Raw genomic sequence first — 16,016 nt, 5'->3', positions numbered from 1 at the left:
AAAAAAGTTATATGTAGTAAAAAGTTTAGTTATAAAACTATTTTTAGATTTTTTGGTTGTTTGAAGAATTCAAGGTATTGGATTTCGACTTCTTAAGCATAATTAATTAAGTTGTTAATTGCGGAAAATGGAGAATGGATTAATTTACAAGTAAGTTCACGTTGTGAATCTATTACAGTTACTTGGTGGGTACTCGGAAAGAGAAGATAAAAAAAACTAAACACGTAAGGATTGTTGTTCATTGTGGAGAAAAATTTTACAAATACTACCTATAATCTATTTTTGTCAGTATATATATTTTTATATTGATGTATCTATAATCAATTGTCAGATTTAATATTTTGAAAAGTATTTAATACATAAAATTAGAGAATTAATTATATTTTTCAAAGGTGTTATTTAACTAAGATATTATTTATTTAAAAGAAATTACAAAAACCTTGCTTTGCTGAAAATTACTCAATAAATTTTCAGCAAATTCACACGAATGACTTCATTAAGCAGCCTACCTCTTATTTCTACTAAGGCATCTCTATATTGATTTATATTTCACAGCCTAGATGTTTATCCTGCGGGTAAATTGAATCGAATTATATTCAGCTCACGTCTCTTCGACGCTGTTACAAAACACGATTGGTTTTGGTCAGCCATGTATTGTTTTTGTGGAGATTAGATAAGGCGTAGAAAGATGTTTCTGTTGAAATGTTGAATTTATTTTACTGTCCGAATAGACATGGTGAAAGAAAATAAATAAATAAATAATAAATGTATAAAGCATTTATTGAATGTTTATTAATAAAAAAGTAAAATTTGATATTTTATATATGAATTAAACAAAACTTTATTTTGTAGTTAGAGTTGACCTATTCATAATTAGTAGAAAAATAATTATAAAAAAATATACTTTACGCCGATCTCGCATTTATAAAATGTTGAAGTTACTCTTTCTAGTACACGAGCTTTTTACATTGAACAAATTGCAACATACTGTTAACACACTTGTGAACTCGATTTGAAACTTTGTACTCATAAAATCAATGGAACTCAATTTAATCCGCATTTAATAAAATTATTTCAACAAGAAACTTGGCAGCTATATGTAGTATGGTGGACAATATAATATTATGGAATCCTCGAGCTGATCTGATGATGGAACCAGGACCTGAACAGAGAAACTCTTTAGAGGGGACTAGTAAACTTCTATAAGTGTAGCCTCATAGGAGCTTCTTTTTTTTCAAATAAAATATGAAATACAATATACATCTATCTCCCTGTATTACAAGTAGTCGTACACAAATAGCCTACAGCTGGTCTCGGGGCATTCACTTCGTGTAATCGAGACCCATTTATATATTATACGCATAATCTACTCTTCTCATGTTTTATTACAGTACAGATGTTACTAATTACATGATGATAACAATCTATATATCTTTGTTACTAATTTTCCGCCTAATAACATTGAGGCTGTAGTGGCATAGCGGTAGTATCAGGCTGTTCACGCGACGATTATGGGTTGGATTCCCACTCAGTGAATGTTTGCTCTTCTACTGTATGTGAGATACAGCATGAAGTTGATATTCAGTATGTACTAGAGGAATTGGTCTAAGCCGCTTAAAGAATCATTTTAATTTTAGGATATAATAGGATTTAGAATATAAATTATATGTAAATCAAAATGACAATATATCCAAATTGCCAAAAGGCTTGGCAAGGGAGAGCATATAAGAAATTTTATTTACAATTAAATAACAATATAATCAAATAATAATAAGTATTAAATTATATTAAAATAATAATTATAATATATAATACCTAGTTGACTGCTTAAATATTTTTTACTTTTAAAAAACTTGCATGATTTTCAATAAAAGCGTTTAATTGTAATCTAATACTGTTTTTTAATATAGTTACTGTATTTATGCACAAATATCTATATATAAAGCATATTAAATATGCATTATATATTACAAAACGGAGAAACAAAAATAAAGTTTATTTATATTTGGATAATATCCAGATACAAAATATATCTATTGTTCTTTATCTTGTCACGTATGTTATGTAGGTCAAGTAAATTGTGTTCATATAACACAATTTCGAGCCAAAAATACGATATTGTGGTATAAATGGAATGTTTTCTATCAGTGATACGTGTGAGTTCAAATTACATAAGGCCAAATTGAACAACAAATATTCTAATTTTATTTTTATATCGGATGAAAATGAAGTGTGACGTTCAGTTCCGCCAGACAACACGCAATGTCTCAAAAATGGAGTGAAAAGTGGGCAATGGGCAAGTCTTAGAGTTAGGTTCCGTCTTCTTATCCTGTATTACGGAAAAAAGAGTAAAGCTGCATATATTTTATATAGAACATACTTCGGATAATAAGACAGAATTAAAAACCATTAAAATCTACACTAGGGCGTTAGTCCGTGACTCCTAGATTTCCTCACCCTGCAACGCAATGGACACAGTGAATACATGGAATGCTAAGTAGGCGCTCTTCTCATCATCAGGTACTTCACTATAAATATCATTTATATACCCCAAAAGGACTTGAAAACGAACGAATTTATTTTCTTCTTAAGAATTTCCTTAGTTAATTAAGCCAAAAGTTATGCATATACCTATAAAAGTCGTATCGTTAACATTCGTTAGAAGTTTATTCACAAAATAAGCCCGTGTTCGTGAAGACCCATTTATATGGTAATTTTTCATTACGAGCAAAAATTCTTCCGATGAGAGAGCGCCGATCGGTGAATTGTTCAAGAGTCCTTTGTGACTGTTTCATTGCGAAATAAAAAAGTATTTCGACAAACGTTTTAATTGTAGGCCTAATTATGTATAATAGACTAGACCTGCATTAAGCTTGACGCTGTATCCAGGACACAATCAGGGTAGGCAGAGAGAACCTAGTGTTAAAACACTCCGTTCTCTATTTTCTGCTGAAGTCGGGACTGTATTAAATATTGTATCAATAAACTTTCTGCAACTTAAAGACTTGCCACCATGTAGGTACTCTTTGGCTTACCTGCAATGTGGAATAAAGCTTGAAGCTGAAGGAAACTGTCTTAAGCTAAATGAATGTCATGTCAGTGCTCTTTTAACATAACGGTATAAAATAGAGATTTTGAAATTAAATATTTTTCTTCACTAAAAACGTAAGCAAATTAAGTCTAGTAATATCTAGTAAGTACCTAAATAAAATTTCCGCTTCATTAAGCTCTATTCAAATATATACTATTTAGTTAGGCTGTCATGTTAGCAAAATATGTTTTATAAATACCACGGATTTATTTTGAGCCAACATTCATTTTATATTTAAAATATAGGAACTTCCTACACAGCTTAAACTAAGTGTGGGTTGAAGTCCACTGCCCAACATTCAAATTTCTGTTATAGGTTGAAAATATTCTTCATTTGAAATAAAATATTAATATTTTCATTTCTTCGCTCCTGGGGTTGAGGCAAAAAGTAGTCGCAGTGTTAAGTTCCACCACCATGAAATATATGTTTAATTATATACGTTTAAGAGTCTGAATTTCAAATTTTATAAAAATCGGTGGCGATTTAAGAATTTTCCCATACAAACTTTCAACCCCTTATTTGCACCCTTAGGGTTAAAATTTTTCAAAATCCCTTCTTAGTGGATGTCCAGATTACGAAAGTAAACTTTTGTCCAAATTTAATGTTTCTACCATCAGCGGTTACGGCTGTGCGTGCGTCTTACCTCAGTCAGTGAGGACAAGTTCTTTTTTATATATAGATATACAAGAAAAAACATTATAAGTGGCATTTAATAACGTCATACATTTGATTTTTGTCTGTTTGTCTGTGGGTTTGTTCCAGCTAATCTCAAAATCGGCTTAACCAACTTAATAACTCGATCCAACGCATCAGAAAGTATCGATATTTTTAACACTACGCAAATTTCAATTTTCTATTTAAAAATTCATAGAAGCTTGTTTCAAAACGGTTAATACTTAATTTTACGTTCGCCATTACTCGCTCCATTAATCTTAATACGTGTAATAAAACGTGTTTTGCCGTTATTTTCATCCACTACGGCGGCGATACCATTTTTGTTGACGTCACTTATTATTCTACTACGGGCTATCTTTAGAATTTTTCCTCGCTATACGGCGGCATTTGACCGCCCTGTACAGGCAGTATAGAAAAACTTTAAAAGATAAATTAAAAAAGGCAAGCCCTACTAAAGACGATGGTAGTTATTTTGAATTCTACTCGGGGATTCCTTCTCCTTATCCCAAACGCAGTGGTATGAGTATGTGCAGAGAATAATACTTAGTGAACCAGAACGAGAAAATGAAAATAATTAATTCCCTCGAGTTGACATCGAACCCACGATCATTGTGTTTTACAGTCAGACTCTGACCCACTAAACAATGATGGTTTTAGTATATCTTTATACCATACTTATTTCTTTTACATTGTAGTATTTTATCATGTAAACTGTACTTTTACCAAAAAGATTACAATTTAGCTAAATATAATATTTTCGTAGCGTTTATACGCCTTTACATTTAAATTAATCAAGACCCAACGACGCCCACAGTCGCCTACGTGATTGTCGTACCTATCTCACTTAGGACATGTTTTTACATTTTTATTACTCCCATCATCACTCATATAACATTTGTTATGTATTTTTTTAATCCTATATCTTATAAAACAAAGTCGCTTTTTGTGTCTGTCTGAACTTTCTAACTCTTCTTCTTCTAAACCACCTAACGGATTTGGATACGGTTTTCACCATTAGGTCGAGTATTTCTCAGGGAAGGTTTATATATAGTTTATTATTTGTACATTCTTATGTAAATTAACAAAAATACGATAAATGTGTATAAAGTCCTACCCGCTGAGACACATTGGCGCATGCGCTGCTTTAATGGTAAATAATACATGAAAAAAATGTACTGGAGTATTGTTGCTCTTAATAAGATCTACAAAAAAGTCCGCGATGGCATATTCATATCTTTTAAGAATAACGTGTAGTGATCATATTTCTGTCTAAAAATAGTAATTTCAATATATTTTTTATTGTGAGGGATATTTCTCCATAATGGTATTAATCTTTATCCTTTAAAATACTTTATTAAATTTCTACGTTAAACGAAGATAAAATTTGCTTTTTAAACTATTTTGAAATTGCGAATAGTTTTAGAGAAAAACGCATTTAATTATTGACACATCCCGCCGTTCACACATCAGCTGTATCGAGTCAAGTTTCACTTATCCCTTACTCTCAGTATATAAATAAGTATATTAGTTACGTTGGCCATTTAATGTAGATCAAAACTGTCTTTTCTGTTTTTCATTTTAATAAGTACTTTAGAAGTTGTTACAATATCAAAAAATCCTTGCTGCGAAACGGCTCGCCACTCGCCATGCGTCCGCCGCGCCCGCCTGCATCGGTGGTTCAGTGGTAGAATGCTCGCCTGCCACGCGGGCGGCACGGGTTCGAATCCCGGCCCATGCATTCTATTTAATTTTCCTCACAGGCAGCCACGTCGTGCTTGCTTTTCATATTTTTTGTAGTAGTTATTAGTAGGTAGGTTTTTGTTTATAATTTCTTCCGTTTAAAAATAGTCATTTAAATATATTTTAATAAGTACTTGAAAAGATTAGTAGCACAGATTTAAAATTACGGTACCTACTAAAAAATCCTTGCTGTGTAAAACAATTGGAAAATCCTTATTGAAACTACGAAAATGCGGGTTGCATTAGGGTTTAATTGATTTTCACATTATCTTAAGTGCTTTGCAAACATACATTACATGAATACTCCAGTAGTTAAAGCGGGCGAAGCCGCAAGAGGGTCGCTAGTATTTAATAAATACAAAAGAAACAAATTTATTGTTACAAATACTAAATTAATGTTTTTAAAATTAATGACAACATAAGGACCTTGCAATGCAGTTATTTTATTGTAAAAGAATACAAATAACTGATATATCTATAACCTATATGAAAATATTAAATATATTTTAAATATTTTTTTCTTATGTACACTGTAACGTTGTTCACTTTTTATCCTTTTAACTACAAGTCTTATATATTGTCAAAAGTCATTTATAAGAATTTAATAACAGCAATAAAAACTGCGTTTGCATAAATGCTTATATTTTTTCATGTTTTTTATTTTATGCAATAAATATTCGAAGAGAATGCAATAAGAAGTCGAAGTATTCGAAGCTTCAGAAAGTTGACTGAAAATAAAAATTCTTTTTTTGATTGGAAATCCTGACAATTGACGATACAAAATTAGTAAGAAGATTTTGGGTTTATTTTTATCTGCACATCTGGAAATGGCATTATATATTTCATTCATTATTCATCGCATGCACTTCGGCATCTATATTAGTTTTGGCATTAATGTGCCTGGCTTGGTAATGAACGGACAAAATGTCATATCCTGTTATTAATAAACATAGAAATGTCGTTTTAAGTTTTTATATGTTAAAGTTTTTTGTACATCACAAGCGCTAAAATAGTAAAATCGATCCTCCGGCTCACTTCTAGGTCTTTTTATAGATTAATATGGCTATTTATAGAAATTATCCCAAAGTAATTTTACTGTAGATTATTATTAACACTTAAAGAGTCTATCATGGCGCAGGAGCTCTAGAGTGGGACTGTATCTCGACGGTTGTGGGTTCGAACCCCACTCAGTGGAATGCCACGAAAAATTCAACGAAAAGTAGTGAACAGACTGGTGTCCCTCTGTCAAATAATCCATTGGCTCGTGTTACTTAACAATACTATTTTTAAATCTGATATTAATTTTGAGACTCATTTTATAAAAGGACATGACAATAAAGGCAAAATAAAAATAGTTATTTTTTATATATTATGTGTATCGGTTTTATGGATCTTTTATATCCACAAAAACTAAACTATAGTCATTACAAGGAAGGATCAGAAGTAAGCTCCCTAAGCTGTCGCTGGTTAAAGTTTGAGTTTGTTTTAGCTAAAGCTGGTATATTTTAAATTGTATACATTTTTCAATATATGATAGGAAGTATCTAAACAAATTAGGTTCAAGTCCAAAATTAGGTAACTTTCTCTTTTCCTAAGAAAAGATGAATATTTCTAATTTTATTAATATTATTAATACTAAGCTTTACGCTGTATGTGTAATGGTTTTTATTCAATACATTTTTCTCTTACTGCATAAGTAAGAAGAATTCCTATACAACTACCTGTTTTGTTTTTGGACGGTCCACCAGCATTTCACCAGCCACAAGAACTATCCGAGTGTGGACAAACTACGCGTACTGGTATGTGAGGACCGCCACCCAACACGCTATGTCCGGAAAGGCGGGAAGTGAAGATTTTTTCATTTAAGAGGTCAGTCGTGGCGCAGGGGTAGAAGTGTATTATTTTAAATGCGACTGGTTGTGGGTTCGAAATGGGGAACCCAGTATCTGAACATTAGGTTCCCTCTGCCTACCCTGGTGTGTGCGGGATACAGTGTGAAACTGATTATCTTATCATTGCTTTCAGCTAAACGCCAATCAGTTTAATATTTGTTATTGAAATCTGTACTAAAATTCCTACTCCGCTGCTAGCCGTTAAATGAAATTAATGCTTAAATAAAAACTTACTAAGCTTTAGTCCCTAAGTGTTTCCGAATCTAGATAGCCGTAAGATTGATGGCGGGAAGTTCGTTAAATGAGTAATCGCTAGATCTCTGGAAAGAGCCTATGGCGAAACTTTATAAAAGGTTTTAATTTATACTTAAAATTTTCCTTTTAATTACGTCTAGAATTAAGAATAAAGAATAATTAAGGATTTTTTATATCATTTTTTTTCAATATAATATTAACGTTGAATTGTGTTGTTATTGCGCGGCGGCAGTTACAAACGCAATGGTTGTGGATTCGATTTTCCGTCGTCGGAACAAATTTATATTATTTTATTTTCTCGCTCTTATAATAAGAGCCCTTACAATAGGTTCCCTTTGCCTACTCTGCTATATAAGGGATGCAGCGTGATTTTACAAAAATGAAATGTCATTGTATTAAATGGCATATATATTTTATTTCAATATTTAAAAAATATATATATAAAAAATAAAATTATTTTTTTATATGCACAAATCAAAGGGAATCAATGCCCGCTACGCTTTTGCCTTGGTACCAGAGCGAAGAAATTAAAATAATAAAAAATAATCATTTATTCCCTGAAGTGGGAATCGAATCCATCGCATTACTGTCACACACCAAACGTAGAGCAGTAAAACATGTAAAATTAATTTGACGCGTAATAAAATAATAAAGAAAAGAGAAACATGTTTCATTTGCTCGAAATCAACAGCTCTGTTTTTTGTGTTAAGTTAATTAAGGTCTACAACGGTTTTCAACACTTCAACGGGTATTGTGTATTATTTTTTTATTTTAAAGATTTGTATTTCTCTTTCATATGCACGATAATATAATATGAATGTTATTTTTTCAGCTTCACAATGTCTTTTGTTTAAATAGATACCATGCGGAATTAAAGTCAGTAGAATTTTAATTCCGCACCCGGTTAGTTACCCGAGTGGGATTCGATCCCACAACCGTCGCGTTCAACACAGCACAGCTAAACGACGGTATCATAAATTTAAAACTCAATAAGACTGAAATGAAAGATTATCGACACAATTTCTAAGTATTTTAAACCTTATAAAATTCGTGCTTCAAAATCTAGAAGCGTATTTTGAAGCACTATAACAGTATTATAGTCGTCGTATTGAAACGTTTCAAAAGGTTGGTAAACTACTGACGACGATGTGGGCCACTTGAGTTGCAACTCTTTTGTAGCCTCGTTGCTATTGGTTGTTCAGAAAGTTTATTTCAATTTCAAAGCTTTCCTTTAATTATTTAGTGCTTTTTCTAAATTGTACTAAATTCTTTATATTATCTATAGTAGTTTGTCTTAAAACGTTTAAACGGGTAAGGCGGGGTGGCATCTCAAGATCTCTAGTTAATTTCGAAATTCCTTTCCACCGGACCGCGCTTGAGGACCGGATTGGTTTGAAATAGGGTAAAATTGACTTACGAGTTTAGTTAGGTAGTTTATTATTGTGTTCATTTGAGTATATTAGGTTCTGCGCTTAAAATAATATTGTGAAAATTATAATAAGTTTTAAAACTAACTTACCTTCATATAACCAATCGGGCACACCATTAAATATTCTTCCAGGTATACCAGTATCGGTAACTCTATATCCAGTCGAGGACCTTGGGGCTGGTCTGTAGAAGATGTCGTAGTCCTTCACGGTGATCAGACCATGGCCCTTCGGAGTCCACATCGCGAGGATCAAGTATGGACCTTCGCTGACTACCCCTCCCCCCACGTCGTCCGGTAACGGTGTAAGTGGATATGATTCCCTGAAATAAATTGTGATGGTTAGAAACAATTCAAGATATGCCTCGACCTATAGATAATACATAACATACAAGAGACCAATAATTAGAAAAGAAAATAATTTATTTCTTCTAGTGGGAATCGAATCTACAATCATACTGTTGGGATATGATGTGCATCAAAACGGCCTCGATATACAAAATTATAGTAATTAATAAAAATATAGATAAATATCTTTTTTCACATAGCATTAGGGACGTACAATTATAACATGGTAAACTTATGAACAAAAGCTTTTTCTTGTTATACTAAATTGAAATGTATAGTGCCAAGGAGCCTGTACTGGGTTTATGCGAGATGAAGTTAAATAAAACCCCGACAAGTGTTACAGCGCTTCACTCAAAGGAACACTTTGTAGAGTTCTGAAAAGCAAAAAGTAGAATTGTGCCTTTTATAATTTTCTCTAAAGTTATAGTGGTTTTTTTTATTGTAAAGGGTCATAGATTTGTATTTATATTCTTTGACTTTTGACACTTAAGCCGCAATATGTGGTTTAATATCCTAATGATATTGTATAGCAATTTTATGTAAAGATTTTTTTTTCAGATTCCCGCTTAAACACAGGAAGAGAAAACCTAGTGTAAAGAACCTAGTGTTTCTATTCTATTAAATAATATTATTTGATTATATTATAATTTTATATTATATTTATATTATAATTTCCTTTTACAATTACTACAATTGTATTTATGTATATCCTCTTTATTATAACAAAAAAAAAACTTAGTAAGCAGACAATAAGACCATAATTAAGAGGCAAATAAAACGTCTTGCAACTCAAATTATATTAAATGTACGTTCAAGTTCGTTTTACTTTGCACTACACTTTAGAAATGCTGGATAGTGGGTTGTATAATACCTTACTGTAGGAAGCAGATAATAGTATTAAAGTCTTATATAAAACGAGGTGATTTTAGAATTGTAGTACCATAATATAACTAAATTTATTTCTGAAATTAATTTTCTAGGTTCACGCTTTTTTCGCTTGTCTAGACCAGTCTAGACTCAGTTCTAGTTCAGAGACAGTAATATTTGGGTCCTTTTTTTGTGCGCTTTACAATTGTAATATTTGGATCTACACTTATGACATTTAGTCAAACGTTCACCAACTGTGCAACAAGTTTTTCATCTTCTTGAACAGAACGCGTTAATCTCAGGAACCGCTAGTTCGAATTGAACATTATATTTTTGTATCGGATAGTCCATTTATCGAAAAAGGCCTACCTAATATAATTATCCTCCATATTTTGATTTTATGAGTCCCGACACTCAACCCGTAATGCCTCCAGAATTCAGCGGAAGTGGGGAACGGAAGTATCTTACTAGGAAGGGAGTGCCATACATTAGATTCCCAGTTTCCCCTTGCCTAACCTGCTATGTGCAGGATACAACGTTTCGCTAAAAAGAAACATTTGAAAGAACACATTGTGAGGCATTAATAAAGATTGTTAATAAAAACCTAACATTATATGCTTAGTCACGTTTTAATACGAGCATCCAGTGTTAGGTTGATACGAGAAAGTATTAAAGGAAGAATGAACGGGCACATTCGTTTTTACGGTAGCGTGGCCTCTGCGATTAGGACGGTAGCCAGTGAACCCACTTACTTGGCTAACTTTGGGCGTTTTCCTAATTTATATTATTATTTGACTGTGAGGTACAAGTTCGTAAAGTTTTTGTTGTAAATCTGTTGGTTTCACTATTTATATTCATTCCGTTGATTCTCTCGTCCACAAGGTTTCTATTATTAATCTGGAGTGAAAAGTGACATTTATTGTGATATTTATTTTCCTCTCTCTCTCTGGTAAGATAGTTTTTACCGTCTTTTTAGACGTCGTTAACTCAACGGCGTTGGGTTCCGCGAGTCATTATTCTATGTTTCGACAATTGTGGAAGATGGCGAATGGAGTGTCTTAACTCTAGGTTCCATTTATTTATCCTACTATATGCGGAATACAGAGTGAAGCTAAAAAGACCGTACCTACTCATTAAAGAATCCCTATACGATATTTTTAATGTATATTTTCAAAAATAAACTTTGATATGAAATTCTACCGGTGACCTGACAGTTCTACTTTTATACGTTCAAATGCAGGTCGTTACTGCACTGCGTAATATTTACATTCATAAATCTTTAATCGAGGCATAGAAATTGTTGGTGCAGGTGTTAAATTTATAACGAGATGTCGCTATGTCAAAGAGATAAAGTTATAAAATAATTAATTAACAGATATTCTCGTTTCATAGTTTCCTTTTTTTTACCTTCACGCTGTATCCCGCACCAAGGAAGGTAGGAAGAGAGAACTTAGAAACCTAGTGTTAATACACTCGGTTGCCTATTAAGACACTCCCGTTTTTCACTTTCCGCCAAATTCTTGAGATATTTAGTGTTAAAAGGAGGAACCCAACGCTGTGATCTGCCACATCACTTCATAGTTATATATACTATTAATATGAAGGTAAAATGTGAATAGAAATAGGCTAAAACCCAATTATAACTAATAATTACTCATGACTGGAACAGTCAACACTGATTCGATCACCGGCCAGTCAGAGCAGTCGACTGCAGTTTAAATTGGACGCGTTTATACATAAATCTTTAATTAAAGTGCAATGTTTGTATTGTGAGCATATAAATACCTAAATTTATACCATTTTAGGCACCACTACCCTACGTAGTACCCTACGTACGTACCCTAGTTTTAGACCAATTTAGTTCTGGAAGTTATGTTAAATATAAAGTATGCTTAAAACATTTGATTATTTAGTTTTCATACAATATCTGAAGAATTGTAGATGGTGACTTTTCGCAAATTGCTATCCATTTAATAATTGTTATAATTTTTACGATAAAAAAGGCCATAAAAAAATTAAAACTAATATTATTTTTTTTAAATATATCATAAATGTATGATGTCAATTTATACGTCTTTTACCATACATAAAACTCTCTTTCAAAACATTAAGAGAAAAAAAAAGGAAACAGTTAAATAGAAGTGCTTCAATAGTAAAAGCAAATTGCCATAGTAACGACTGTGATGACTGAAAGAAATGCTTTGCTTAAAGAGATATAAAAGATAGGAATCTTTAGAAAATATCTTCTTTGAACAGAAATATTTTAATGAATTTCATGATAACAGAAATCAGATGTAATATTTATATTACTATGGTTAATATAGCGCAGTGGTACAAGCGTCTGACTATTTAAATTATTTATTTTATTTTTTTCACGCTTTTTCCCGCGTAGGTGGAAGACAGGTTGTCCGTTCCCCACTTTCTGCCCCATTTTCAAGACATTGCGGCTTGCAACAGTAGTCAACTTGTTTCGACATTCCACAATTTGTCTATCAGAGCACGAAAATAAAATCATATTCCGGGATGGGGGTCGAATCCACAACAATCGCGCCTACAATCAGCTGCCCCACTTTGCCATGATGCCCTCAAGAGATCAAGTTGATGTAAGAATAACATGATATTTAATGTACTGTTGTAGGGAAACCAGCCACTGTTATTACGGATGGGACGTGATCCAATTTATATGCTGAGTAAGACTGAACGAGCGCCTTGGCGAAATGTAGCAGTGATATAACGTAAACAGTTGTAAAATATACAAAAGTTTAAATATCTATTTTTGAGGCTGTGCGTGTAGAGTTGCGATTCTCAGCGCGGCGCATAATTTTTTTTCCAATGTTAAGGTCCACCATTATGAAAGATGCGCAAAGGAAAATAAAATAAATAGGCAAAAGGTGACATGCCACGTATTGAAACGTTATAATAAAAACGACATCGGATAGAAACTTTTTTGTTGTATGGCAACCCTGACGCACATAAAATTGCGCCTTTCAGGCTCTTGTCATTTTGAAAATAATTAACTAAAAATCAAGACTTAATAATTATTGTATTTTATTACTATAGTAAAATGATGGAAGCGTCCCATTTAGCTTCAACCTGTTCAGTAAGTTCAGTTAGTTTTTTTTCCCTCACGCATCTAATAATATAACCATTTTTTTTTCATGTAAAGCTAACAAACATCCAAAACTATATGATTTTTCATACCCTAGACAACAGGGTCTATTTATTTGTTTACAATGACGATCTCTGATTGAATATGTCAGTCACACTTCGCTTTGACGTATTACATCAGAAACTAGATTGATGGCCTGCCAGGTTCTAGTATGGAAGGTACGTTAACAATCCTATCGACATATAGTGTTTTAAGTACCTTTTTAACAAATATGTTTGTTTTAGTATTAGTAGTAAGAATTGGGGATTAAGTAGCTCTATATTACGAGTATATTCAAGAGAAATCATCACGTCTGCTTCACGCTGTATCTCTCATGCAATAGAGAATGCAGTACGAACACTTGACACTAATAATTCATTCCCTCGAGTGGACATCGAACCAACAACCGTCACGTTACACTCATACCCTTGTGCCTCTGCCACCACGGTCTCGAAGAAGGACTTGTAGCCAAAAAATATATTAATCATTCTACACTCATATTATCTATGGAACATAAAATAAATGTTTAAATACAAGCCTTGTTAGTAATTAAAAGTAAACAATTCATTTTAAAGAAAATTAAATTCTCGAAAATAAAATTCTCGAAAGCTCGAGAAGCATTAATCATGTTACTGTGTTTAAAAGGCGGCTCGAAAAGGATCTGGTATTTTTTATTTTATATAAATACTTCCACATCCTCTTTCGTCATATGTATTTTATTTCTATTTAGATTAATTATAAATTTCATTATTTACCATAAAAGAATATAAATTTTTATAGTAAAAAAGCACGAAAACCAAATATATAGTCTGTTATATTATATTTCTTATATTCAATTCACGATTTTCCCTTTTCCCATGTTACTTTAAGTTGGTGATATTATTTACTATTGTCGACAAATTTTATATAACCTTACTAATTTTCGTTAAAGAGTTATAAAAGGTGTTAAAATTAATAATAATTAAAAAAAAACTACTAAATATGCAAAATTAAAAAACAATTTTCCTCTTATGGGATCAAACCCACGTACAATCCTCCACAATTTCACTGCGCCCCGATAGTCTTTACCATATGCAAACGAAACAAAATATCTAAAACGTAGCAAATTATAATATAAATTTAAATTGATTCAATTAATTTAAACTGATAAAATCCGTAAGATTTATACGGGGTCTGTAATCTCTTAATGAATAAAGGTAATTAGGTTGTCGAAACTCCTAATTAATATCACCGAGCCCCTAATCTCCGGTTACATCGTTACATCTCAGCTTGTTTGTTTGTATACCTTTTTAATATATGTTTTGCTTTAATATTGGAAAATAAAATTAATGTCATATATTAACAACTAAATTGATTTGGGTGCCTTTCTCAATACATATATATTATGTAGATTGCTCAGTATTTGGGTCAATTTTCCACTAATGTCAATCATCGTTTTAGCGTTTGACACAGTTTATCTCATAATTGGTTGATTGTATCGCATAATGAAGTTGGTGTGACCGTTTGCAAAGCAATCATTTTTTTAAATATTTAGATTTAGGTAGCAGCTTCACGATTTTTTCACAAAGCAGAGGGAACCTGATGTTAACATTAAGTCAAAATGTTTTAAAACATGTTTTTTTAATCTATTTTTTTTTCTTTTTAGCTTCACGCTATATCCCGCATATAGCAGCGAAGGCAGAGGAACCTGGGAGCCTAGCGTTAAGACTCTGTTCCCATTAAAGCACTTCCATTCTCTATCTTCTGCCGAACTCTTGAGGCATTACGCGCTTTGCCTTTTTACCAGAAATGAAAATATTAAATATTTATGTGCCACGGTTGTAGGCTCTATTCCCTATCGGAGAAATACTCCGAGTACGAATACAGCCTACAACCGTCGCGTTTACAATCACACCCTTCTGCCATCTAGCCAGGACGGCTTCAACGGCCTTTTTATAAATCTGTTTTAGAAGATCCAGCAGAGGACTGATATTCCATTGTCGTCGCCGTGGGCTGACACTTCCCAAATAATTTTGTATAAAATACTTGATGTTTTAAGTAACTTCTAAAAACGAAATTTCTATATAAAAATGTTAACTTGAGTCGGATTTAAAGTTGTATAACCTGATAAGCATGTCTAAAAGCTTTAGTTATCCAAGATATACATATGTTCGTATGCACAGCTATGCACAAAACTTTTAAGCTTGTTATACTACTTCAATTGCTACTTTTCTGCTGTGTTCGCTGAGTTAAAATTTCAATGTACTTAAGCCTCTGAGGCCATCGTTTTTATACTCATACAAATATATTTTAAATGATATAATCATCGGGATACAATATGAAGTTGAAAAAATCTGTTGTGTAGAAATATTAAGACTAAAATAGAGTTTTTATTTTATTACTTCAAAAAATTGCTATAATAATATAAAACTCACGTGGTAAGTATGTCGTACACAGTGTATCTCGCTAAATACGAGTACTGGTGTATCTTGCGCGGCGCGTGCGCGAGCAACAAGAAACGCCGGTCCGCCGACAGCGAGAACGAGGCCGGCTCTAAAACTCTCTGTAAAAGAACAAATAGAGATGGAGAAAAAG

General features: G+C 32.5%; 1 protein-coding gene across 2 annotated transcripts in view; it reads right to left on the bottom strand.

Annotated features, from left to right (window-relative positions):
* Positions 1–16,016, bottom strand: part of Dpp10 (Dipeptidyl peptidase 10) — a 131,637-nt gene that overhangs the window by 31,439 nt on the left and 84,182 nt on the right. For both annotated transcript variants that reach the window (XM_085195365.1, XM_085195366.1), the window contains exons 5-6: positions 15,857–15,984; positions 9,173–9,402 (exon numbers count right to left, since the gene is read on the bottom strand). In XM_085195365.1, the coding sequence (XP_085051491.1) occupies positions 9,173–9,402; positions 15,857–15,984 (358 nt within the window). The remainder of the gene's footprint in view (positions 1–9,172; positions 9,403–15,856; positions 15,985–16,016) is intronic.

Source organism: Heliconius melpomene, chromosome 12, assembly GCF_056956725.1.
Source record: "Heliconius melpomene rosina isolate 202511_hmr_F chromosome 12, ASM5695672v1, whole genome shotgun sequence".
NCBI lineage: Eukaryota > Metazoa > Arthropoda > Insecta > Lepidoptera > Nymphalidae > Heliconius > Heliconius melpomene.
This window is presented reverse-complemented; position numbering and strand designations above follow the sequence as displayed.